The sequence below is a fragment of the Mchenga conophoros genome, linkage group LG1 (assembly GCF_057382185.1).
Source record: "Mchenga conophoros isolate Kocher_MC1m ecotype Shallow Benthic linkage group LG1, M_conophoros_male_GT1.1, whole genome shotgun sequence".
NCBI classification, from domain to species: Eukaryota; Metazoa; Chordata; class Actinopteri; order Cichliformes; family Cichlidae; genus Mchenga; species Mchenga conophoros.
In genome coordinates, this window is record NC_140526.1 from 13,653,563 (window position 1) to 13,679,969 (window position 26,407).

Consider the following 26,407-nt stretch of genomic DNA (forward strand, 5'->3'; position numbering starts at 1 on the left):
AAATCGCAGACTGGGTTTTACATTCGCTAATAAACTGATTTCCCGTCTGGAAGCATCAAAGCAATTACTCAGTTTTCCGGGATCTATTAAAACATGTGTACTCATTTTTTTTGTAGCACGTGAAGGGTTTTGTTTCCCGGATGCAAAACTGATCCGGGACTGTGACTTGTAGCGGTACCAGTTGGACTGGACGGGCACTGATGTGGTTACAAAGCCGAAGTCTCGTGTCCCGAACTTTCTCTGAAACCATTATAGTTTTTGTTTTGCTTTTTTCCAGTTTCTTTTTTTAATATCATAAAATACCTTCTGGAGTCTGGTCTCTGCACTGAGCAGATGTGCATTTATTTGCGTACTTATTTTAGCATTTTTCGAATCACCTTTAATTTCAGTGATCAGAAAGAGTGCAGGTTCAGTCGCAAATGTCCCCACTTTCCCCGAAATTAAACTTTGCCACTTTTGCTGCTGCTGCAGAGACTGATTCTTTGTGTCGTCTCTCTCTACAGTTGTTCCACTCACGCTGTGCCAAAGATGTCCCGAAATTAAACTGAAGAAGGAAACGCATTTCAGTTGTGGTTATGTGTCCGTCTACGTACGCGTTTCCTTTTGCTCTGACACCTTTGAACCTCTGAATTTCGGTTCCCAGAACTACGTGAAAAATTGAAACCGTTCTTTGGCGCCATCTACTGAAACTTTAACGTGCTGCAGCTGGCGGTAGCGCTCACATCTAGAATTAGTTTTTTTTTAAAATCTGCTCTTAATTTGAAATAAGTCTAGATCCAACAGGTCGCCTGTTGGGTTGTTTCTTTTGAGAATCTCTGATGTCCACGCTTGGCTTGCTCTACAATTCAACAGGACTTTGTTGCTTATTTACAGACATTCTTTTGACCGCTTCAGCTGTAACAGGTAATCAACCCATCTAGTCTTAAGGGTAGGGTTGGGCTTGTTTTACTGTGTTTTAATGGCACATTTTCAAAGAATAGATCCTTTCAATTTTCTTCTGCTTATCTAGTTATCAATACCCTGGACAGGTAACCAGTCTATCACAGAGGTAAGGCAGAGATTCATGTCCACATTCACACCTATTTTTGGACTGTGGAGGAACCCACTTAGACATGGGGAGAACATGCAAACTGCACACAAAGGCCACAGACTAGATTCGATCCCATGACAGCGTTACAGTGGCCGCAGGTTTGTCGGCTACACATCCGCAATGCGAATCTTCCACCATCTTTGTGATGTTCCACCATCACAAAGATGCTCTATTGGATTGAAATATGGGGATTAGGATTGTGGAGCTTTATGACACCAACACAGGTGGTCATCTTGACCTTATATGCACAATTGGAGTGAGTTGCAACCATTTGATTGGCTAATTAGATAACATTTATAGGCAGGTAAACAAGTGGACCTAACAAGATGGCCTCTTACTTTAAGTGATAATCCAAATGCCTCTAGGTGGGTTGATAGTAGCCTAAAATATGTTGAGGTTGAAATACATCACTCATCAGCATTTTGAGAAAAAAAAACAAACAAACAAACAAACAAAAAACCCAAAACAAACACCAGGAGTAGAAGTTACTAGAAATCAGTTTTTTGCATTTGTCTCTAAATAAGAACAACTAACACAGATCATTGTCAACACTTTTTATTCTTTACAGTCTATACATAGATCTAAATTCAGGCAAGTCTCAAACTTGCTACAAAAAGAAATATCTCCTCTGCCACCAGAGGTTGCCCTAGCCTCTTTTGGGCCAGTATAGCACTCTGGGTGATGTAGGCGCAGTAAAGGTGAAAAACTAAGTGAGCTGTCAGAGGGCCTGCCACAGGAAAAACTCATGCAGCTTTACACAGTACTCTGATAGGAATTAAAGCATGCTACAGACAGACATAAATATTCTGGAGACAAGAACAAAAGACATACAGTAGCTAATTATAAACAACTTTAGGAAACACATGTTCATTTGATAACAAAATCTTAGTTTTTGTAAAGAAATGACATTAATAAAAATATAATTATTTTATTGTGCTACTCTGTTAAAGACACTCAGTTCTTCAAGTCTGACTGAAGCAAAAAGAAATCTGTAGTGCTTGGAAAAAGTCTAAATAGGATGACAGTATGTTGTACATAAATGTTTTGTTTTTTTTATAGAAAACAGTTGTGCATTAGTTGCTCCTGTTGCACAGCTGTGTATAAACTAGTAGTCCCTGAAGCTCAAAGTTATGTCAAATTAATTCATGACAGTTTACAAGTACAAGTGTACAGTTATACTCTCTTTCAGTAGTCTAAGTCACACTTTATGGCTTTTTCTCTTTTCAGTGTTACAAATACACTGCTGCAGGCCACCAGATAATAAACAAAAGCCTACGCATGCACGCAGCTGTGCTTGCACAGAGCGAACACACAGGAAATCCCACACTGCTGCAAAGTGAAAATTTAGAAATATACATAAATGACTGTGTGTAGAAGTTTGTTGTTTTTGTATTTTGTTTTTGTTTGGTTTTTTACAACCTCAAGCATTCCAGGATGAACATCTGTACAGTTTTATGGGGAACACATGCAGTGTGCATTTAAATGATCATCCACATTTAGGTTTGTCCACACTCCTTACTCTCTCTTCTCCACAACCAGCTATTACAGTTGGTGCAAACACATAGAAATGCTATACATGACATCCACAAAGTGACATGAACCTGAAAATCTGAGCGTAAGTAGATGCTCAAATTCCAACAGCAGCTTCAGGAGTGCCAGTACCAGTAGTGTCAGGTGTGAAAAGCAGATCGTGGAAAAATGAGAGGAGCAATAGCTGTTTGACAGAGTATCGGAATAACCGGAGGTTGAAGAGGTGTTTGCAGGAGAGTGCTCTTTGGTGGGATGCTAAATTGAGCGAGGTGGAAGGAGATGGAGGGCTAGTGGTCAGTTACAGAAGGCCAAGTGGACCTGCTGCCCATAGAAGGGGTGGTTGGAGCGCTCGGCTACAGCCTGCCTGGCGATCTCCTCACTGGGGAAGGTGATCAAGGCCTCGCCGCTGCATTGCCCACTGAAGTTATACAAGATGAGAACGGCGTCTGGCTGAAGCTGCAGGGGGAAAAAAAAGTGATGAAGTCAGTAAGTGTATTTTTAATGTAACTGGAGCATAAAAACACCAGGGGGAGCCCACAAAGCAGAGGAGGAATAATGCACTGGGAAAAGACTATCTCATCAAACCGGTCCAGTCAGAAAGCAACCAAAAGTTTGAAGAGAGAAGCAGAGCACATGCTGTTCTCAGAGACCTGAAACCCACAAGGCAGGTTTAGATGCAACACAATCATTGGTTAGTTTGCATGCATTCGGATCCTGCACCAAAATCCGCTCAATGCAACAAAGGAGCTTGCATTCCTTCAGACATGCAGGTATGTATCAATCCACTGATCACAACAGCAGTGACAGCAGCAACAATCCATGAAGCTTTATCAATCACATGTCACAGCATTACAAAGGGAGACAGTCATAACATTTTCTTTTGTGAATACAGCCAAAAGTAATGATTGACAGCATGAAATAGACTGGATCACTTTAACAGTGCAGAATCATGATCAGCTCCTACTGCAATTTATACATCAGTGATTCAAAGTCTAAATACTGTCTTGGAAGTACTTGTTGACAATTTTAAAGCTAGTAGCCATTTGTATCTGATGTCGTGCGACGGCCAAAACAGTAAGATGTTAGTCAAGTCTAGGACATGCACTCTCCCTCCACTCCGCTGCTCTAGTCCGGAGGCTCTTCTTACCTTGGGGCGAGTCCCTAAAGACAGAGCCATTCTTTGGGCTGAATCAGACTCCTGGCCTGTTCGCTCATCTGAACCACGCCGCTGTACTCGTCAGGGGCATACTACAGATACAGCATAATGACGGACACACAGTCAGGGTGGGACCCCTCCACATTGTTTCACACATGGCAGTACACAGTTTTGGGAAAAATATGTTACATGTTATTTGAAGGAGGAAAAACAAAGCACACACACGCCTGAGTAGGTGTCATTTTAACTACAGAGTGTTTAGTTGAGGGGAGTGTGTGGTAAAGGATACCAGTGGCGGTATGGGAATAGTTTTCTCACCCAGGACCAGTGTGAGAGTAGCTATTGTAGCCAGAAAAACACACTCCAACAGGGATACAATTGCAATGGTTCAGCCAACAGTCACTCTCTCTCACACACACACACACACACACACACACACACACACACACACACACACACACGCTACTTCCAACAATCTTGAGTGTGCAACTCAAAACAAGTTTATTTTTCTGAACCTGATATTTGCACAGATTTATAAAACACATGAACCATGAAGACCAAAAGCAGACCGCAGATTTTTGCCCCAACAACAGCAGCAACAACAACAACCACCCTATGACACCTCAGACCCCACCCCTCTCCCTCCCCATCTTGGGAAATGTCTGATGCCACACCTATCAGTGTTCATACCTGCTTCAGGGGACTCCACCTAACTTGGACTGGCGGCATTAGACACGGGAAGCAAACAGGAGGGGGAAGAGCACAAGTGCACACATGTCCCTTTAATTGAGTAGTACTATAGTGTAATTTTGCAATAAAAACACAGAAGTAAATGCGCCGAATGGTTCAACAGTTAGAAACTTTCACGTGGCACTCACCCACTGTGGGAAGAGTAACTACCAAATTATTGCAAGAAACTGACAACAATTATCCTGTCACTATTCAAGGCGTTATCTCAAAAGCTTGATACATCCAAATACAAGACAAAGCTTTTCAAGTATATGGCTCCACATTTCCTGTGAATTAAAACATGCTTTCATTTCAGAGTTCCATGTACTGACCTGGTATCCCTGGAAAAAGCTGAGGATGTCCTTGACTCCAGTATTGTAGGGCAGACCCTGCATCCTGACCAGGGCACCATGCTGGGGTAATACAGGAGAGGCGGCAGCTGCAGCATGGTGGGGCTGAGCTGCAACTGCCACTGCAGGTGAAGCTGCAAAGTAGCCAACTGTGGAGGGAGACACTGGAGGGCTGGAGAGCAAATGGGAATAAGTGGAAAAGCAAAGTTATGATGAATACTAAAATTGCCACCTCACAGTTGTATTCTTCTGCCAGCCTGTGATGCTGCAGTTTAACCTTTGACCTTTATCAGTTTGTCACATTCGACATGTGCTTTAGATCACAATGTACTTACCTGGGGTAATAGGCAGTGTAGTTCATGTTCATGTTCATATAGAGATGTGGCTGAGGGGGGTAGTATGCCAGAGTGTGAGCAGGGCTGTGTGCGGTGGTCTGAGGAGGTCTGGGAGCAGCAAGCAGGGGAGGCTGGTAGAGGGCAGCTTCAGAGAGAATGGCAGGTGGAGTGGGGAATGCAGCATAGGCAGTGGGGGGAGACAGACCTACAGAAAGAGACAGAGGTATGCATGTGTAAGGTGTGTGTACAGTCCGCCACAAGTAAAGTGCTGTCAAGCATATGAATCAACTGAGCATGCTGCACAACTGTCTCTGGATAAACTGCAGAAGCTGTCATAAACATGTCACAACACATTCCTACGGTTGACAAACTTAGGACTGCAAAATTGTGTTAGATGTCAGCGTTCAAACGGCTCTGAAAGGTAAAATAAATCAGACTAAGAAACAAATGTAGAGCAGCTGCTGCACACAAAAAGGAAACAATGGCCTTTTTGAGTAGAGCATTTCACATACTGCACCTTTAAGGTAGTCAAACATGTAGGGATGCACTGATTATAACCCAACTATAAAACTAAAAACTAAAACCATAACTATAAAAATAAGATCTAGGCCAGAAAAAACTACTTGAAAGCCCCTAAAGACCCATCAGAATTTATTTACGTAGCTCGCAGTGTCCTTCATGGTGCAGTGTAAACACGCACAAATGATGGCACAGATCTATTTACAGACAAACAGCCACTACGTGTGCGAAACTGTGGGCAGTTCCAGTGTTAGTCAGGCAACATGGTACCAGCACTGCTGATCTTCTGGCAGCATTTTTGGGGTCAGTTTGAGTAAAATTATGTTCAAAAAGATATTACCCCAATTCTTAATTCTAGTTAAGATATAGGCGAAAAAGCAAAACAACCTTTATTAAGTAGGTATTTAGCAAATTTAACAAAGTGTCAACATTTGATAATTAAAAAAACAAAACAAAATAACCTCTAGTAGCAGCTACATTATATCAGTGAATTCCAGCATGGTACCGTGATGGGATGCTACCTGTGCAACAAGTCCAGCTGGGATATTTCAACACTACTAAATATTCCAAAGTCAACTGTTAAAGTGGAAGTGACTGGGAACGACAGCCACTGAGCCAAGAAGCGGTAGGCCATGTAAAATCAAAGACTGGGGTCAGCGGATGGTAAGGCTCATAGTGAGCAGAGGTCACCAACTTTCTGCAGTGTCAGTCGCTACCTCCAATCGTCATGTGGCCAGCAAAAGTGTAGTGTGTAGAGAGCTTTGTGGAACGGGTTTCCAAGGACAAGGAACTACATCCATCCTTACATTACCAAACACAATGTAAAGAGTCAGATGCAGTGTTGTAAAGCACTGGGTTCTGGTGTTGTCTGTGCAGATGCTTGCAAAGGACTGTTGTTGTATATAAGCGTGTTCCAATAACTTAAGAACCTTTGTAATCCAAGTAGCAGCATAACTGTAACTGTAATGTGAGTTAGGGCTGGATTATATCATACCGTTCACGGTAATACCGGTGTAATTTTGGGCAACGATAGGAAAATGAAATATCGCAATAGAATATGGGTAAAACACGCATGCGTAGTGCCTTTGTTTACATACGCACATGGCGGTGACGCAGAATGAGAAGAGCGAAAGCGGATCGTTAAATGAAACAGATGAACCAGAACTGGTTTGTAAAAATGCTGTGACTTCAGTGGTGTGGAACTGGTTTGGCTTTCGTCCGTCAGATACACAACAAAGCACTATTTTTGGTAGCGCATGCTAGCGAGCCGTCGTTATTACCGTGTTTTTTGGAAAATACGGCACATTTAAAATCAATCCTTTGATTTTTCTGAAAATCGACAGTGCCCCTTATAATCCCGTGTGCCTTATGTATGAATTCTGGTTGTGTTTACTGACCTCGAAACGATTTTATGTGGTACACGGCGCTCGAAGATCTGTCAAATGTTTCAGTAGGACTTTGCTAAGCTACGAAGCCGCACCGCTTGATGGATTGTCAAAGCATTACGGCTATCGTAGGCAGAGCTTCGAGGAGTGATACGTACTGTGCTTCAACATAATATTACCGTATTGTGTGTGTATAACCTCTTTTTAAGTTTTGTGGATATTATACATGGTTATGCTGAGGATATGTCGGCCAGTTTCCACTGGAAATGCCTTTTGGTTAAACTGTCAGCAAGGAATTTGCATTTGCACTGTTAAATTTTTATATAACTTTAATGCACATAAAAAAAGCTGCTTGTTTAAGTGAAAATACATTGATGGGGTTTTTTGCACTAATAAAGTTGTGGAGTTGTAAAGCATTTTGTCTATTGTCAATTATATCGTCAGTTATATCGTTATCGCAAATTTTCAAATGTATACCGTGATAAATATTTTTGGTCATATCGCCCTGCTCTAATGTGAGTGTTGAATTTAGTGCAGTGCCTTACTGAAAAATGTAAGGTGATTACAGTGAAGACTTGCTTTGGAACGAACTACACCCAACACTGTCGAAGCATGAATGACCTGTGATTGACAAGTTGTTAGCCATACTCTGAATGTCCTCATTTATGGCTAATAATGTCTATAATTTTCAAAATGAACCTTGTGGTTTATGACCTGAAACTAGCAACAGAGTCTATGAAGGAATCAGGAAAGTGTGCAGCAAAGAAAATGAGCTCCGTTTATCCATAGACTTCTATACAACCGGGCACCTTTTTGCAAACGGACCACTCCGCCTATGCTGCCCATTAAAAAGAATGCAGATTTAAGGCGCTTGCACACTGGCCTCACCTTTCATTTGAATATGACCTATGGCTTTGTTTTGTTTACAGAGGTCAAGAGTCTGATTGAACACAAATACAGGCACCTTTTCACTAACCACTATTTAACATGCTCACCACTAAACAAAGTACAGCTGAAGCTAAGATGTTGGTAAAGTGTGACTTAAAGATGATGAAATTCAGTGTTATTGGGGGAAAAAAAGAAATTCAGTGTTATTACAGCTCATTCTTAGGGAGACTTTAATCCTTGTACAAGACTGGCCTTTCTATTCAGTGTTGGCATGTTTTAATCTGGTGGAGAAGTGCTAGAACCAGAAAAGATTAAGCAGAATTTCCAACATGGTAGCATGGTTTTCAGATATTATTATCATCATCATCATCATCATCATCATCAATCAATCAATCAATCAAATGTTACTGCAACTCTTGCTTATGTGGACCTTATTTGGCATTTCTGACTTACAGGGAAGCTTGCAGGGGGGTGGGGAGAGGCCGCTGCGGTTCAGAGTTCCACCCATCAGGACAATGCTCATTTCCTCTGTGGAGCACTGGAAGACTTCCACATACCGGTCCTTCATTGTCTTTTTATGGCACTTTTGGGCTACCATAAATGCCTTGTCAGGTGACTTCATCTGGATGAAGGCATCACCAGATGGCCGTCCCTGCACAGACAGGGGTAGAAATCCAATTAACAAATGACTGAATGAATGTGTGTTTGTGTGAAGTGTAAGTAAATCTGTGGGGAAAATAATTTTAACAGTACATTGAGCTGTTCTGGACTTGCAAATATTGCCCCTCCCAATTTTTTATTTTTACTTTGTTTTATTTTGGTAACATTTACAAAACTTTTTCTCATTTTTAGAGATTTACGATGAAGATGTAAGTGAAAATGCTGTATGGCTGTTATTTTTAAAGTCAGTATTAAGATATAGAGCTTTAATATTACAAGTATGCCTGGGCCCATGACTCTCTAATAGGCTGACCTGTTGGTTGAGGACCATGTGGACTCCGTGGGGTTTGATGTCAACAGTGTGCTCTCCCATGAACTCCAGGATATCTTCAATGCCAGCAGTGTAGGGCAGACCACGGAGGCGTACGCAGTCGCGAGTGCTGCTGGCTGCTGGAAGGAACGGAGGTGTTGTGAGGACTGGGACAGGCATGATTGGCGAAGGGGGCAGTGTGGAGATCAGAGGTGTGGACATGTAGCGGTTCAGAACCTGGAAAGCACAGACACATACAAAATAAATAAATAAATAAATAAATGAATCTTGACTGCATATGCAACAAGCATTAAAAAATGTACAACAAATACATAAACAGTAACCGAGTGTCATGGTGACTAAAAAAAATAAATACACACACATTGCACAAATGATTTTGTCATCTACAGTATTGCACAAACTCCAGTATTGTCTGATTTATTAATACCTCGCACTCTGGATACTATGTTTTCTCACTTCTCTATGTTGCCATAACACCATTCATTTGGAAACCCAAGGAAACAGCTGCTGTGGACCTCAGGCCATGGTGACTGTCATAACTTTCTCTCACACTTGCACAAAAACGACTTTCTTAGGCTATTCTGAGAGCACTAAAGAATCAATTGAAAGTGTATTACACAACACAAACCCATCTAATAAGTATCTTGCACGGGAAACTTTCTTCTTTTTTTTGTTTTTGGAGTAGCACATCTTTTTCTTGCATTACAACGAGAATCTAAGCGCAAACAGTTATATGTTGTCTTTTTGTTACATCAAAAACTACAGCTAGAAAAACTTTCAGGCCACACAACTGGAAGAATGTACCTGTTGCACCTCTGCTGCAGTGCTCCGAAACAGCTCGATATAACGCTTCCCGAGGATCTGTTTGTGTTTCTTCAGCGCATTCTGGGCATACTCTTCACAGGAAAAGAGCACAAAGGCGTCACCAGTGGGTCGCCCATCTGGGTACTTAACAAACAGCAGACCCTCGGTGCCATCTGTAACTGGGCTCTCAGGACCAAGGAAGGCCAACACGTCCTGTGGTGTGGCAGTGAATGGTAATCCCCGCATACGGATAATCACTTGATTCTCCTTGGACAGGAACTGGGCCACCTCATTAGATGTACCTATAGTCACAGAGGACAGGAAGGATAAAGCTCGCTACACCATAGGGCCTCCAAAAATCACTTTGTAATTCTCAAAAAGTCCTATTCACTCTCTGCTGACTAAGTTACTTTTAACAGCCACCCTGAAAGTAAATCTTGTTATATGGAGTATTTGCATTTGTCATAGTTGATCAGTCCACAAGTTAGGAACAACAAAGCTGAGTCATAAATCAGACTTTTGACTCAGTAACAATGCAACCAAGGGACAGGAAGTGTGACTGTGATTCCTCTGGTTGTATAGATCCATATATTTAATGAAGTTTTTGAATTGCTGTCGGGACAATCATTCAATTCCAGTGACCCAAAAGAAAAGCTGAAAACTGAGGATTTAACAAACATGAAGCATTAAATGCAAGCCATCATATTTCAACTCAGCCTAAAACAAAGTAGTGGATCAACTAACTAAGTAACCTATAGATGCCATTTATGCCATGTCAGCTAGTCTACAATATTAAATATCTGAAAAATCAAGGTATTTTATGTTATCACCCACAAATTATAAAATTTCAACATTTCCTGCAATCCATTAAATTCTAAACTATAAACAAAAATACAAGCTGCGGTAGAAAAGGCACACAAGTAATGCAGCACGCAGTTCGTTTCTGCATGTGTGGTGTACAGAGAAAGCACAGATCAGTGCTGTGCTCAAAGACCGACTGTACAGTTTAATGCACAATAAATTAGTATGGAATCAGGGTTTGACATGTAAACCTTTGGGGCAAGCTTGGCTAAGAGAAATGAAGCTGAAAGAAATGCTAAAAATGCCTGTATTTTGCAGCCATGTATAATTTGTAAAGTGACTTCTAAAGAAACTTAAGCTGTCACTTTTTATTGTAAGAGAGATATGAATGTGTGTCTTAAAGTTTATGGTTACCCATTTACATTTTGATATACAATTTTTATTCGTTTATCAAGAATAGCATAAAACAACACAACCAAACAGAGAAGAAGAAAGAGTTGGGACAAATCATTTGGCAAATAAGAAAGCAAAGGGGTCCAAACATTGAGAAAGAGACCCTCATTTCCTCCTAAAATAGCAGCAGTTCTTTCGTGAGGAATAACTTTAAATAATTCTCTGTACCACAACGTCACAGAGGGAGGTTTATCCTTAACCCAATTAATGAGAATACATTTCCTAGCTACCAGCAATAGTTTGTGACATAATTTGCGCTGCAAGTGATTCAATGTTAATTCTTTTGAGGGTAGGCCGAGAAGAAAGTACCCGGGGTCCCTTTGAATCAGGTTGTTAAAAATATTACTTAGTTCTTGAGATATGAAGCTCCAAAATCTTTTGATTAATTTACATTCCCAAAAGTAATGAAAAAAAGTGCCAGTTTCTTTTTGACATTTACTACAAAGATGGGAAATATGAGGTGCAATCTTATGCAAGACATTAGGAGCTATATAAAGGCGATGTATGATTTTGTATTGGGTTTCTCGCAAGCGGTTACAAGTAAAAGTGGAACTACTCATGTTAATGGCTCCTTTCCACTCCTCTTCGGTATATTGATTATTAAGATCTCTCTCCCATTTATAAATAGCGCTCAGTGTGTTGCTACTAAGAGTATATAGGAGAGAGTAAAAAGCTGAGATAAAATGAGTTCTGTCTTTTCGCTTAATAAGAAATGTCTCAATATCATCATATATAACTATTTCTGAAGACTGTGGAATTCTAGAATGAACGAAATTACGAACCTGGAGAAAGCCAAAAAAGTGGTCTCTAGGAATATTAAAATTTGACTGCAATTGGACCCATTTAATGTTGAGAATTTAAATCTAATTCAAAACTGGAGAAAACAGCAAATATTAAGGAACAACTCTTAAGCTGCTTGAAATTGTGATACTGGTTAATAAAAGATCATTAAAGATAAACAGATGAGGTTACAATTACATACATCTTATTAAATGAAGTTAATTGTTAAGAAGGCTGCCCAGCCTGACACTTGTGACCAGCGTTGCCCACGGACACATTTAACTTAACCAAGTTAAATTTTTCTCTTTGGTTTACAGTTTCTGTAAATTGTGTCCCTCATTTGGTGTGCTTCCAGGCAAGATCAGTTTGGGTGTGAGACAAAAACAGCAAAAAGAGGCTATATTTACTTGGATCAGCCTTTAAAGAGAAGGTTTACAGACACAAATGGTCTTGTTCCACCACAAAGTCAATTGTAAACAGTAAGATTTATAAAATGTGCAGTAACAAATGCAGAAAGTATAAAAGTACATAGAAAAAAAAGAAACTTCACAACTAATCAGATCAAGAATTTTAATGACTCATCTCCAGATATTAATTTTATATGATATGTGATCAGGTTAATATAATTTTTGGTTCAATGGCTTTAATATTTCTTCTTTATTGATCCTGTTTCTTCCACCTTTACTCAGTAAACTCAGATCGGCAGCCTAAAGGTATTTTTGCAGAGGATGGAAAAATGTTAGATCTTTCAATTTCAAGCTTTACATCCAAAACAATGAAACAATTTAATCTACACATCTGTTTACATGTTTACTGCTTTCATTTATCATGCATTGTGTCTGCTTCTCCACTGTTTGCTTAAAGTTCACTGTGCTATCGATATGTATTGATTCTTAACCCACTGACTAAAGTCCAGGGTCCAACAAGCAGCCAGTGTAAGTTCTCTGCTGCAAGCGGCTGTGCTTCTTTTGACTGCTATCTCTACCCTTGTGTTACTACTGGCTTCCTCTCAGGCCCCGGGCCATGCCTTTGTCTCTTCACACCCATTTTGTGTTAGCACTGAGTTGGTCCTTTTACTGGGCGACAGCCCTCTTTCCCTCAGGGGGAATGGAGCCGGAGGCTAAACTGAACAGAACAGGTGAACTGCTGTTAGCCCAGAATAAAATTTCTTTCCAAGTGGCCTCAGAGGGGTTGGCCTAGGGAAGGGGAGATTAGCAAGGGATGGGGGCTGTGGGGGATACACCTCACAAAGCGCCTTTCATTAGTCTGAGATAAGGGAGCCACTGGGATGAGGCAAACACACAGGTAACAGGAGAGTTAGAGCACAGAGGAGATTTCTCTCCTTCTTTTAAGAGAGCAAAGTGGTGAACTTTTACAGATGCGAGAGGGTGGGTTTTTTTTCCTTTTTCAAAAGTGCAGGAAATCCATGAAACAAAATGCTACCTCACACTGAGAAAGTCTTTCAGTATGACCATGTAATCATGGTCAGGTGAGAGGAGAAAAAGAAAGAGAAAAAAACCCTGAAATCTGACCTCCAGCAATCTTGAGGAATTCCTCTCCTGTGGCCTTGTAGACCTGAAAAACACGAGATGAAAACTTAATATGAATATGTGACTACGATTTCAGGCAAAAATCAAATAGACACGTCAATCACCCAACTTTTAAGCAAGGAAAGAAGAAAAATCACGTCACAAAACTCCTTCATAAAACTGATGGTATTAATTTGATTAAATCTCACATTCAGCTCGACTTCTTAATGACATCAAAAGAGGACTCTAATCAGATTTTTTTTTTTTTTTTAATTCCCCCCCAAAAAAACTACACCATGGAGCCACAATTGAACTGAGAGAACCTCACCTCAATGTAGCGGCTGCCCATGTGGTGTTTGTGGCGCTCCAATGCCAGGTCTCGGTGTTCAGAGTTGATGAAGCGAACTAAGGCCTCGCCATTCCTCCTGCCCTGAGCATTAAGACACAGCGCCACACCACCCCTGAAACACAAGGGCACCGATAAATGAATGCAAGGGACAATTACCTATATCTGCTGGGTTCTCAAACAAAATCTTCTCCATCTTAAATTTCTACCACCGTGACTGTCTTTTCATATCATCGCCATCAAAAACTCTAACAAAGCCTGACTAAGTCATTAATTCAGCAAAACTAGCATTTTGTAATCTGGCAGTTAATATAACATCTGTTATGCCTCCAGTCTTTTAGCTCTGTGTGAACAGATTGGCTGCTGCCAGTATATTGTGAAGGCATAGCATGTCAGACTCTCAGACAGAAAAAGCATAATACCAGAAATATTTCTAGAAATCATTTTAACAGTGTAGCAGTGGATGTTAAAAAGATGACTAGCAAAGATTAGGCTGTACTTGGACACAGCAATTGTTTCAACAAGGTCAGGTTTCCATTGGGCTTTAAAAGCATTTCATAATCTGGAAAGTATTTTAAAGGAAAGAGTAACAGAATAAAGTTCCCCTAACTGCAAACGTTGACAAATTCTGTGACTAACATGTTAAAGGCTCCAAAGACATTTTGATAGATGAGCACAAAATCCAACGTACTTGGCGATGTTGAGGCCTTTAAAGAAGCGAGCAATGTCTTGGTCTGAGGACTGCCATGGAAGCCCTCGTGCTCTGATCACAGCCTCACTGTCCACCGGCTCAGTCTTACTGCTGCACCAAACACCATGTGGGGAAAATTTAAATAAATAAAACTATTAATAGTTTATTTATATATATATATAAAATAATGTGTGCAGAATATTCAAAGCCTTGTTGGAAATGACTGGGATTTAGGGAAAACAAACAGAAAAACCTTGATTCTTGTTGCGTTTAAACAGATCGAGTAGACACTCAGAGTAAGTGCTAAACACAGTAACACACTCCCATGATTAAATGTCAGAAGGTTGTCGAGGTGAGAGGCTTTTGGTTTTCTGAGAACAGCAGGATTTGGTGCTCTGCTATAAGATATCCTGGTAAGCACTTGATGGCAAAGTTGGACAGGTTTAATAACACACCTGTGGTTTCCTTGTTGCTGTAATCAATGCTAAGAGCCGGAGAGGTCTGAGACCCGAATGTGGTCGAGGGGGGTTGTCAGACTAAACAGCACTGCCTGGCTGCAGGTGTGGCAAGAAACTACACAGAGATGGACTGAGATAATATTTGTGTTGAAGGTCGATACATACCATGTGCCTGAGTCAAACTTGTAGTTCACTGTTTCAACACAGGAGAATTTGTGATCTAAAAAAAGCAAAAGCAAAACAGCATTATATTATGGGATGTGTTTTTGGCTTACGCACGTCCAACGCTCCCTCTCATGTAGAGAGGAGCACAACACAAACTTGTAATACCCAGAAACACACTTGGCTGTGATAACAGTGATAGAGTCGGAGCGCTCTGGCTCAGTTTAAAGTTTGACATGTTTTCATTGTTACATATGTTGCCTCACTTTACTTGTATGTACAAAACTTTTGACAAACAAGTGCTACTTTGTAACACGCATTTTGACAGTGGGTCACAATAAAAAAAATAAATAAATAGTAGTACTTGTTCCTTAAATAGAAATAATATAATCAAGGCACGGTTTAATCATTAACCAACTATCACAGTCACTCTTTTACTTTCTTCCCCATGTGTGGTGTATGTTTAGTAGTTGGGATAATTCAAAGAAAAGAACAGAGGCTCACTCGTCATAACATCTTTAGCTCAGATGACACGATTATTTCTGCATTTAAAGTTATTTTTCTTCAGTCAGTATGGCCATTTTTATTTTTTGAACATGTGATCTTATGAATATGAACCTGTATGTTCACGTGGATAAAATCAGTAACCATGTGAAGAAGAAAAAGGATGTTAAAACCTTAACTGTAGCATTCTCCTTTGACTATTTAGCTAGTGTGTAATTTCAGTGTTAGAAATTAATGACAAAATTCCACTTTGTACATTAACATGGTTAAATGTTTGTTGTATAAACATGAGGGCTTCCAGTTTCCATATTCTTCCTGCTGTGGGCTAATGCAAAGACACAGTTCTGATTATATCAAAGGTAGTCATAGTGTGTTAACACAAAGTACGGTCTCCTTGATCACTTCACTGCTCTCCCCATCGGTCAGTTTGTCTTCTTTCTGTGCCTAATTTAGTTTCAGCTACTAGGTATTAAGCATCTTGTTCAGTGTGAGGTTACTTGAGATAGAAGGCCTGTCATTACTTACTGTGGGGCTCAGCCAGTATGCAGAGCGTCAGCTGCACCATGCTCCTCACCTCCCTCACCCCTATCGACTCCTCTGACACAGCAGGGAGACCAACATCTGCACACAGAGTTAAGGCTGCATCCCAGTTTTTATTCTGACTACATGTTGATATTTTACTACCTTTTACTTGCTAAACTATTATATAGTATTTCAGAAAAGTATAAACACTCTGTTATTACGACTCTGTTATTTGTCAGGATTATAAAATGTCCTATTTCAGTGACATGGTAAATGATAAATGGCCTGTATTTGTATAGCGCTTTACTTAGTCCCTAAGGACCCCCCAAAGCGCTTTACACTACATTCATTAACCCATTCACACACACTCTTGGTGATGGCAAGCTACATTGTAGGCACAGCTGCCCTGGGGCGCACTGATAGAGACGAGGCTGCCGGACACTGGCGCCACCGGGCCCTCTGACCACCACCCGTATGCAACGGGTGAAGTGTCTTGACCAACGACACAACGACTGAAACTGTCCGAGCCAGGGCTCGAATTGACAACCTTCCGATTACAAGACGAACTGCCAACTCTTGAGCCACGACAGGCTAGCAAAGGATACATTCCAACATCGAGGTGAGTGTGAGCTTCTGCGCAAGGCCAGCATTTGGGCAGCATTTGTGAAACTCCTTTCTCACATCCACAAATGAAAAGAATATTTCAGGTAGGACCAGATTCTGGATAGGAACAAACAAAAAGAAAGTTACTTAGTGCAGCAAAATGAGGGTTTGGAAATCTGATATGGAAACTGGATACAGCAGGATGCTAATAAACAAGCAGCTGAAGAGGAGAGAATTTGGATGGAGAGGGTATGTGCACACTAGCATCACACTGTGCTACTGAATAGGAGGTAAATGTAAGTCAAATGGCTATAATTAGTTAGTAATACGAAATCAGTGCACGCCAATTTATTACAAACTATAATAAAACTGAACTGAAGTAATCAAAGGGAAAAATGTAGTTTCTACTATTGAGTCATGATTCACAAGACTCGTTTCAAATATTAAAAAAAAAAAATACTGGAAATATTTCTAAAATCCTATATTTTTATATGTTACTCTCTATGTTTCTCCAGTTTATGGAACAATGGAGTGAAATAATCACCTTTTTGGAAGCTTCTGGGTGGAGGGCCTGACGAATGACAAGGGGACTGTCCACACAAAGTGTGTACGTGGTCCTGCCAAGGCATTTTACTTCTGATGACACGGACTGCTGGAACTGCACAGATACAGAGAGAGGAAGGAGAAAGGCCACTTTAAGACTGACTGGAGTATTTTTATCCTTCACAAAAAAAAAAAAAAGCAGAACTGTGATTGAAATGGCACCATATTTAAATTGCCTAAAAGTATATTTTAAAGAGCAAGAGAGAAGAAAAGCTAATGGGAAGTAATCCAAAATAAAGTGGGACTTAAAATCATTCCACTTGCGTCACCTACGGTGTACAAATGAGAATCTGTTAGTGTACTTGAGATCTAAAGACAGAAAAGTGAAGGTGGTGTTGTGTTTGACATTTGTCTCCTCATTACAAGCGACGCTCGTCTAACAGGTTTCAGTGTTTGCCCAGTGAGGGAGGGTGCAGACAAAAGGGAGGAATTATTACAGCACTGATCACCAGCACCACCGTTTTCTCTTTGTACAGTAGCAGCCAGACGAGTTAAAATCCCAACCCATACAAGTCAAACCTGCTGGTCTCCACTTTGCATAAACACTGATGGCCTCGCCACCCAGTCCCAAATACCATCACCTCCCACATAGCCATGCTTATTTGTAACTACAACATTTATTGAGCCCCCTTCCTTGTATTTTGTCAACCTGTATTGGCAGCAGTTAACTGCCAATGAAGGACACCTCTTGTACAGAAAAACAAATCACTTGCAAAAAAGTTGCAATCAAATTTTCCATCACATTTTCATACCGTTTTGGCCACCATATTATGAGAAAAACATTTATTAATAATAATAATAATAATAATAATAATGGATTGGATTTATATAGCGCTTTTCAAGGCACCTAAAGCGCTTTACAATGCCACTATTCATTCACTCTCGCATTCACACACTGCTGGAGGCAAGCTACAGTTGTAGCCACAGCTGCCCTGGGGCAGACTGACAGAAGCGAGGCTGCCATATCGCGCCATCGGCCCCTCTGGCCCCCTTTAAATGTTTCACAAACTTTCTTTGGCTTCCCACCATTTCATGCTGCTTCATAAAGCTGGGAGTTCACTTATTGTTGACACAGCATTTGATTTATAGCAAGCTGCTGTTGGTAGCATTAGGCTTCTTAAAGTTAGGATACTTGTGGAAAATAATTTGGAAAGAAAACTGGTGTATTAGAGGAAAAATAAAGGTCAGAGCTGAATAAAGAGGCAGTGCTTGGCTCCTCTCTAAAAGCAGTTTGTGGCTTTGCAGCTTGCAAAATAGGTACAATGTCAACGTAATGGCAAGTTTTCTCAAGACCCCTGCTTTAACTCATGTGCAAACTTGAAACAGACTCCAACCAACTTTCAGGGACCTGTAGCAAAACAGAACACATATTGGAGAATAGCATTAACAAATAAACAAGAAAACCCAGAACACTCAAAATCATCTTTGAACCATACCTGCTTTTTGGCAGCATCTACTAACAAGGAAAGAAATGCTTCGGGGTTAGATTAGAGGGGTTTTAGGATGGATGGACAGAAACATGTAAGAGTTTTTATTAAAGGAGTCATTGCAACATTGGAGAAACCACATGCTCAGCTATGAATGAAACAAATGCACAACCTAATTAGCAAAAACATACACAAACAATTTACGTAACCATTCCCAGAGTTGTGTTAAAGATAGTGGTTTACAGGTGATATGCAAACCACATGAAAAGTAACTCTACTATTCATTGTTCATCAAGATGAAAACCCTCTTCAGTCAATGCATTAATCATTACACTCAAAATAGGCTGCAAATGCAAAAGGAAAAGACAGTTATGCAACTTAAATCCACGACCGCTGAACTGCCCCAAAGATGCAAAGCATCATTTTTACAAGTTACTTTTTACTTCAGGTGTGTGTGAGTGATTCAGTTTATGTATACTTATTTTAAAAAAAAAGATAAAGACAAAAAGTTATAGAGATCAGCTTAGTGCAATATGTATGGACTTAAAATTAGTTTCTATTTCATGTGTACAGCGATAACAGCACTAATATTTGCTCACAGCCATTCATGCAGCTCCACCTTTGCTTTTGTCTAAAGCCGGATTACTGAGAGAAAAGCTATAGAGGATGCAGAGACACACCCTCTCTTTCTCCACAGTGTCAAAATCCACGTTTAAAAAGAGCAAACACGAAGAACAGAAAATTAATCAAACAGCGATATCACAGACAAGAGCCAAACTCATAAAGTGACCACTGAAAAAGGGCCAGTGCTTCTAGATTAATCTGGTTTTATTTTTAATATTTAGCTAAAGTCTTTTTCTTCTCAGGACTGTTGGTGTTTATTCTGCCTGCAGCACGCTCCAGTTCTGAATTAACAACGCTGTTAATTCATTATTCCTCACTAGCAAACCTGTCAAAAATGGCTGTTCATTAATAATAATAATATTATAATAATAATAATAATAATAATAATAATAGATTGGATTTTATATAGCGCTTTTCAAGGCACCCAAAGCGCTTTACAATACCACTATTCATTCACTCTCACATTCACACACTGGTGGAGGCAAGCTACAGTTGTAGCCACAGCTGCCCTGGGGCAGACTGACAGAAGCGAGGCTGCCATATCGCGCCATCAGCCCCTCTGGCCAACACCAGTAGGCAAGTAGGGTAAAGTGTCTTGCCCAAGGACACAACGACCAGGACAGAGAGTCCAGGGATCGAACCGGCGACCTTCCGGTTACAGATGCGATTCCCAACCCCCTGAGCCACGGTCGCCCCATCCTGATGTGATCACCCATATCACAGTTGATGTTTGGTGATGCCCCTTTATAATCTGCAGACTTATCTTTGTTTGAATGAACCAAAAATATTTGTTTGAAGTTGCACATGTTATAGTTTTGCGATTTCTAATTGCTTTCATTTTTATTTTGTTTTGACTTTTTGTTTTTAATTTTAGCTCAGATTCAGTTTCCAGAATGGCTTTGCTCATTTCTCTTGAGTTTTCATTTGCTCAGTCAAATGCTTGGTTTTAATTTAGTTTTTAATTTTAGAGTTCGCTTTTGGTGACTCAGTCTTCTGAACATACAAAGTCTCATGAATGACCTTCAAAGACCTTCTCAGGCTCTGAACAACTTTTAATTTTTCAGCTAAAATGTTTTTTCACAAGTAGTTTTTAAAAGTAAAAGTTTACTTTTAGTTTAGTTTTGCACATTAATGGTGCAACTTTGCGTCTCACTCTCCTCTGAAAGCACTTTTCATGGATAAGTGGGAGGAAGTGGCCTTTGAACATAGTCCTATCAGAGTTTGCGCTCTACTGTAGCTGGACTGTTTGTATGTAGAGGTGAGGTAAGGTGGTGGTGACTGAAACAACCTCTGATAAGAGCGGCTGGGAGTGTCCGAGCAATATCTTTGGGAAACTTTCAACACGCTTACACCACCGAACACGTGACATGGTCTTCACACTGTTTGCAACTATAGGCCAAAAATCACATGGGAAATGTTTTACAACAGTAAGCTAGTTTGCCCTCCTTCACAAGTGATCGCCCTACTATGAGCTCTACTAGCTACAAGAGCACAATTTGTTCGGCAGCTCGCTGGAAAATGAAGCCAAGGCAGTAGCGTCACACGAATTTGTGCAATTCCCCTAAATGGCCACTTAAAGCTTGCCCTGAAGGCAAATCAGTGTCTTTAACTTCTGTTAAAATGCCCAACTTTCCATTTTTTGTGTTCTATGTTCCAGGTATGTGTTTTTCCTCCTTTTGTTGTTTCTTACAGGTGCAGCAGCTGGAAACACATTGTGCTTTTCTATTTGTGCTGCATCGTTTTATATTTTCTTCCCCCTGTCAGCTTAGACTTTGTCATATTACACATAAAATAGAAAAACTGAAATAATACTTGAAATGAATAAATAAACAGATAAAGCCCAACTTTAAACATTTGATTTTAAACTTTGCAGCCAGTTTCCCTTGAATTTTTATATACCTCACCTGTTTAATTTGTAAAATGGTTAAAACATTAATTATTAACAGCATGACCACTTGGTCTGAAAGGTGAATACTGTCAGTGACCGGCCTTACCTCAGCTAAATCGAGTCACAAAACTTGACTTCTTGACTCTGTTTGCGTGTTGTTGCCTTTTGGAACATTTTAATGCAATTTTTGCTGAAGTTAAGATGTCAAGTAGGCTTTGTGTGCGGTAAAGCCCATCCTAGAAGTTTGCCTCTAGTATAGGTGGCTGAAAAGTTAATATTTTAATAAAAATCTGTTACTTCACACAAATATAGTACCTATATTTGCAACATGTAATGCCTTGGCCAGAGGGGCCGATGGCACGATATGGCAGCCTCGCTTCTGTCAGTCTGCCCCAGGGCAGCTGTGGCTACAACTGTAGCTTGCCTCCACCAGTGTGTGAATGTGAGAGTGAATGAATAGTGGAATTGTAAAGTGCTTTGGGTGCCTTGAAAAGTGCTATATAAATCCAATCCATTATTATTATTATTATTATTATTGCTAATCAAGTTTGCTTGTATTGGCTGAACTTAGCTTTATACTGTCTTGTTCAAATATGGCCACCAACAAAAATTTAAGGGTTCAAAACCAGGCTTCCCAAATCAGTGCGAGCCGTGAGGGCGCATAACATAATAAGAAACATAAATTCTATTTGTTCTTGCACTGTGAAGACTGAAAACTCACTGTAGGATCTGCAGTGGATCCAAATATATTCAATATCTTCCTTCTGCAGTTGTTGTAATAAACAGTCTTCCTTTCACATACTAATTAACGGCATGTTTGATTTAGACACACCCAGCAGAAGTAACAGAGCTGTGATGATGAATTGGCATAACTATTTGTGTTAGCACAAATCTGTCATCTTTACAAGGCTTTTTGCTGAAATATTCAAATCCTGGTTGTGTGCGAGACTTTCGTGTGATTCATCATAAGAAGCATGTCACAACTTGGCTGCCTTTGTAAGTGAGAACCAAATGTTATTAACTTGGATTACTGGATACATTTCTGAAACAGGTGAAACATTTCTATATGCCGTGACTGCATACGAATGTGATATTTCAGCTTCACAGTAATGTAGATACAGTCTCACATCACATGACATTTTTCATAAACACGCTACACGTTGTGTTGCAAGCTGAACAAACCCACACCCTCACAGTCAGAAATAGCTTCGTTACAGCTAAATACAAATTTATTCTGAAAAACATGAGTGGCCTGCAGGTGTGATATGCAAACTATACTGTAAAAAGTGTTACAGCTACAGTGACCTACACATATTTTTGGACTATCGTGCTCCACACAAACCTGTTCTGACAGCAGCCTGGTACATTTGTTTGGTATCAAAAAAAAGAAGGAAAAAAAGACAAGTGTGAGCTGGAAACTGAAAGCTCACCAACCACATAGGAGGTTAAAATAATTTTGCTGAGCTGCAAACATAGGGTTGAAAAATGCCTACATATGCTTATATCTATTCTACACCTTGAAATAGAATGATGTACGGTACATCCTGTGGGTTTTTTTTTTTTTTACTGTGCTGCTTTTTGTATGCAATGGCAAAGCATCATGCAAAACATATCAGTCTGTTCTGTGTAGGAAAATTAACACACAGTGACTGATAGAAATAGAAGTTTTGACAGTGTTTTGCAGATTGCACCAAAACGTATGGGAGCAAAGTTTTAAACAGTCCTGCTAATCTCTCCAGGCTTCTCTACCTTGATCAATCTTTCACAAAAGAAATGCAGCACATGTCCTTGGGTGCTCTGACCACACAGGTCAATACAATAAGCCCACCACTTTAAAAAAAAAAAGGAAAAGAAAACAAAAGGCAACTGCTCGTTTCCCTCAATTCTTATAAGTTGGAGTAGGACATCACTTCTAAATTTTAAACATGAGCCAAACAGCTTCTAGACTGTATATCTGAAAAAATGTCAGTTTTCTTCTCTTCCCCCTATCAACAAGGGTAACACTTATCTCTGAGTGACGAGCAGAGAGAGAACGCAACCAATGAGACAAAGGTATGAAAAGACCAAACTGATTGCTTGGGTTAATATTTGAAGGTTCAGCACACAATCTAAGCTGGAGTAGCTGAAGCTGAGGTCTTGGGCGACCTGAATGTACATCAGCATGTAAATGAAAACTGTGGAATGTTACACGCTGGGTATAATAATCCCAGGAGCGTCACTGCTTCAAAATTTCAGAAGGAATTAAATAAGCAATAAAAACAAGAACGCTAAAACCCAAACAGACCTGCAATCAGACCACAACAGCACAAACATTAACACCAACATATTGCTTCACCGTGATAATGAGAGGTTTTTAAAGTACTACTACTGGAGGGGCAGGAATACTGCATGCAGTGTAAATACACACTCCTTTCAAGGGTGGTTGGAAAAAACATGTTTGGCAACATAAGCACTTTTGCCAACATATACCTCCAGACAGTGGGGACTAAGGGAGGAAAAATTACATCTTGGTCATAAAGAAGTGTTGTAACCAGGTGCTAAAGATGAAGCCCACAACCTGAAAGCTTCCACCCTCCTGTCTGTGCTGCTGCCTAAAACAGAGGTGCGGTCCCAGGTAAACACTCTGCTTTCCAGATGTCTACAGCATACATGAGGCCTGGGCAAGACTAGACCTGCGACGACTCCTCATCTCCAGACGCCTGAGGCTCTGCCCCATCATAGCTCTTGAGCTCCTGCAAGCCATCAGCAGAGTTTCACTGTCAGGGCTAAACCAATGACATCTCAACCAGGTGGAACACCACTTTTAAAAAACAAAAAGATCATGTGGGAAATTTGACACTCTTACTCTAGCTTACAGCTTAATACCCAGTCAGGCTTGTCATATCGCATCACGCTCTAGGCAAAAACCTGCCAAAAGAAAGTTTTGTGGGTTTAATAAGCTTCTGGGTTTCCCACAAAATGAGCAGCTGCTGTGGTTTTCATACCCGTATGCATCACTTCAAGTTTCCCAATGCACCTGAAAAGACCAGTGAGACTAACCTGTTGCAGAACTTTGTCCAGTGGCTCAGCTTTGACGATGTCGTCCACAGTCAGCCCAGTCTCCTCTTTACACTGGTCTGTCAGCTCCAAGGTGTCCGGCTTGACAAAACATTTATGAAGCTTCCCGACCTGTGAAAGCATTTAGCGTTTCATGGCGTAGGAATACAGTTTGATGACAAAAAATATGCTAACTTATAGCAAATTAAAGGTCCCCCACATACAGGAAATGACTTGTTTAAAAACAAACAAAACAGAATTGACAATGCAGTCGCAAAAAAAAGCACTCAATTGTCAATAAAGCGTCGTTTACATCGAGAAGCTGACATATTAAACCAAAAAGGTGTGTTTGCCCCCCATTTTTGTCTGCTTTTTTTTTTTTTTAATTTGGTCGCACACCTGTTAAAAAGGTGCGCTAACGACGGGCAGTAGTAGCGTTAGCTAGCATAACAAGACAAGCGGGCTCCACACGGTTTCAGAGAGCACACCATGTTGATTTAAATGTCAGACTCTACAGGTAGACACTATGCCACAAACACTCTGAATACATAAGAAACCGTACAACGAACGAAGGGGTCAGAAAGGTCCGTACCTTTTTCTCATGTAGATCCACAATTTGCCACACCAAGAGAATTATTTCCCTCTCATCCGAACCCAGTTTACCCCCATTTTCACCAGCTGTTGCCCCAAAGAACACCACCAGAGTATCACTGTGCGAAGCCATCAGGGACCACAAGGGTAAAAACTACAATTAAAGCAAAGATTAAAATAAAAAAAATAACACGAGGGTTCACCTTTTCCAAGTGATAAGAAGAGCGAACAAAAGAGCTGGAAACTCAATTGAGATAAACGGAGAGAGAAAGAAAAAAAGGGGGAGATTATTTTCAGAGGAGCCACGGAAGACTTTGCGGTCAGAGACTCTACCTGTTGCAGTACTTGAGTGTGTTCTATCCAGAGATACTGGTTTAACTGGTAAAGAAGGGTGGAAATCCGTGTTTCCTTCACACGAACGCCATAACAAGCCCGGAGGTTTTTTTTTGTTTTTTTTTTTCTTCCTCCCCTTACTATTTTTTTTTCACCGAGTTACCTGTATGGCTAGGCCTTTGCGCGAGCGGAGCCCCGGGGGCGTCTTCTATTGGCTGGTTCGCAAAGGTGAGGGCGGGACGCTGAGGTGAGTGTTGTGATCTCATTGGCTTATTGGTGCTGTTAAATCCGGAAGTATGTGGAAGACAAAACGGGGCGACGCTCCATGAGGCTTATGCGTACGCTGTGCAGACCACGCCGGGCAACCTGCAGATGTCTCACGGTGATAGTGGAAAAGAAGAGAACCGAATCATACAGGCACATAAAGGTACATTAAAGAGAAACTGAACTGCGGGACAAACTCTGTGCATTTCCATTAAAATTAGTTTTGTGCTACCTGAATTTGCAAAAAATATAATCTAAAAACAACCCCTTTATGTGCCAGGTGTTGGGCCATTTGGATCACATCTTGTCCAGACATTTGCTTTAACCCATGTCAAACTTGATCTCAAACGTGACTAGGGTAAGAACAGTTAGTTAGGGACTTCTGCTCCAGCTGTAATTCAGTGGGCACGGTGACAGAAAATACTCCAGCATGTTTATTCTCTAAAAAGGTGTTCAGACACTACATGTTTATGCCAGTGTGGAACTTTGATGCAACGAAAGTGTTTCTGCGCACAAATTCACACTTATCATTTCACTGTTTGCTTCCTTGTCTTCAGATAATGTTATTTCACTTCCAGAATGAAAACCTGTAAACATGGAGATCACAAAAAAAAAAAAAAATATCTATGTACAGAACAACATGCATTTGCCTCAGGCAAAAGAAAGATTTATTGCTTCTGTAGGCTTCTTAATTGTAATGTAGTTTTGGGTAAACGGTAGTAGTAAATGCAGGGATGAATAAAGGGCAAATGGAAAAATTAAGAACAAAACAAAAGGACACATCCTGGAACTTCTACCACAAGGAAGAACAGTGGAATTAGCAATGTACTTTACATTTCCAGCTTGTGATCCATATTCTTCCCTCTAAAATCCCACTGTATTGTTATACGCTGCATGTACCTGTCAATAGAAAGTATTTGTCGCCAGAAAATTAAGGTACTTCAAAATAGCAGTGAAGTTTTCACCAGTCTTTGGCCCAGTTCCCAGAAATCCAAGGTTTTGTTGCTACTGACAC

General features: G+C 40.4%; 1 protein-coding gene across 4 annotated transcripts; it reads right to left on the reverse strand.

The window, feature by feature from the left end:
• Positions 1-1,629: 1,629 nt before the first annotated feature.
• On the reverse strand, positions 1,630-25,322 carry esrp2 (epithelial splicing regulatory protein 2). Of its 4 annotated transcripts, XR_014891230.1 has the most exons (18): positions 25,129-25,321; positions 24,797-24,949; positions 24,208-24,336; positions 17,171-17,284; positions 16,629-16,743; positions 16,027-16,122; positions 15,001-15,055; positions 14,378-14,488; positions 13,669-13,801; positions 13,344-13,386; positions 9,778-10,079; positions 8,956-9,189; positions 8,436-8,634; positions 5,191-5,395; positions 4,838-5,027; positions 4,467-4,495; positions 3,768-3,868; positions 3,056-3,076 (listed from the first exon to the last, which is right to left on the reverse strand). XR_014891230.1 is itself a non-coding variant. In XM_085266786.1 (17 exons), the coding sequence occupies exons 2-16, from the start codon at positions 24,926-24,928 to the stop codon at positions 3,782-3,784; spliced, it is 2,145 nt and encodes a 714-aa protein (XP_085122912.1). In that variant the 5' UTR covers positions 24,929-24,949; positions 25,129-25,319; the 3' UTR covers positions 2,937-3,076; positions 3,768-3,781. The 4 variants fall into 4 exon arrangements, 2 of the variants coding, with proteins under 2 accessions (XP_085122908.1, XP_085122912.1); XM_085266786.1 differs by lacking the exon at positions 4,467-4,495 and having other exon boundaries at positions 2,937-3,076; positions 25,129-25,319; XR_014891217.1 differs by having other exon boundaries at positions 3,058-3,076; positions 4,467-5,027; positions 25,129-25,322.
• Between the last annotated feature and the right edge of the window lie 1,085 nt (positions 25,323-26,407).

Bases quoted from the DNA above. Each gene is read 5' to 3' on its own strand.
- esrp2 (XM_085266782.1), bottom strand. From the start codon at position 24,928: ATGGCTTCGCACAGTGATACTCTGGTGGTGTTCTTTGGGGCAACAGCT. The intron at 24,337-24,796 runs GTACGGACCTTT...ATGCTTTCACAG, and splicing joins TGGATCTACATGAGAAAAAG to GTCGGGAAGCTTCATAAATG. The intron at 5,396-8,435 runs GTAAGTCAGAAA...CTCTTTCTGTAG, and splicing joins ACCCCCCTGCAAGCTTCCCT to GTCTGTCTCCCCCCACTGCC.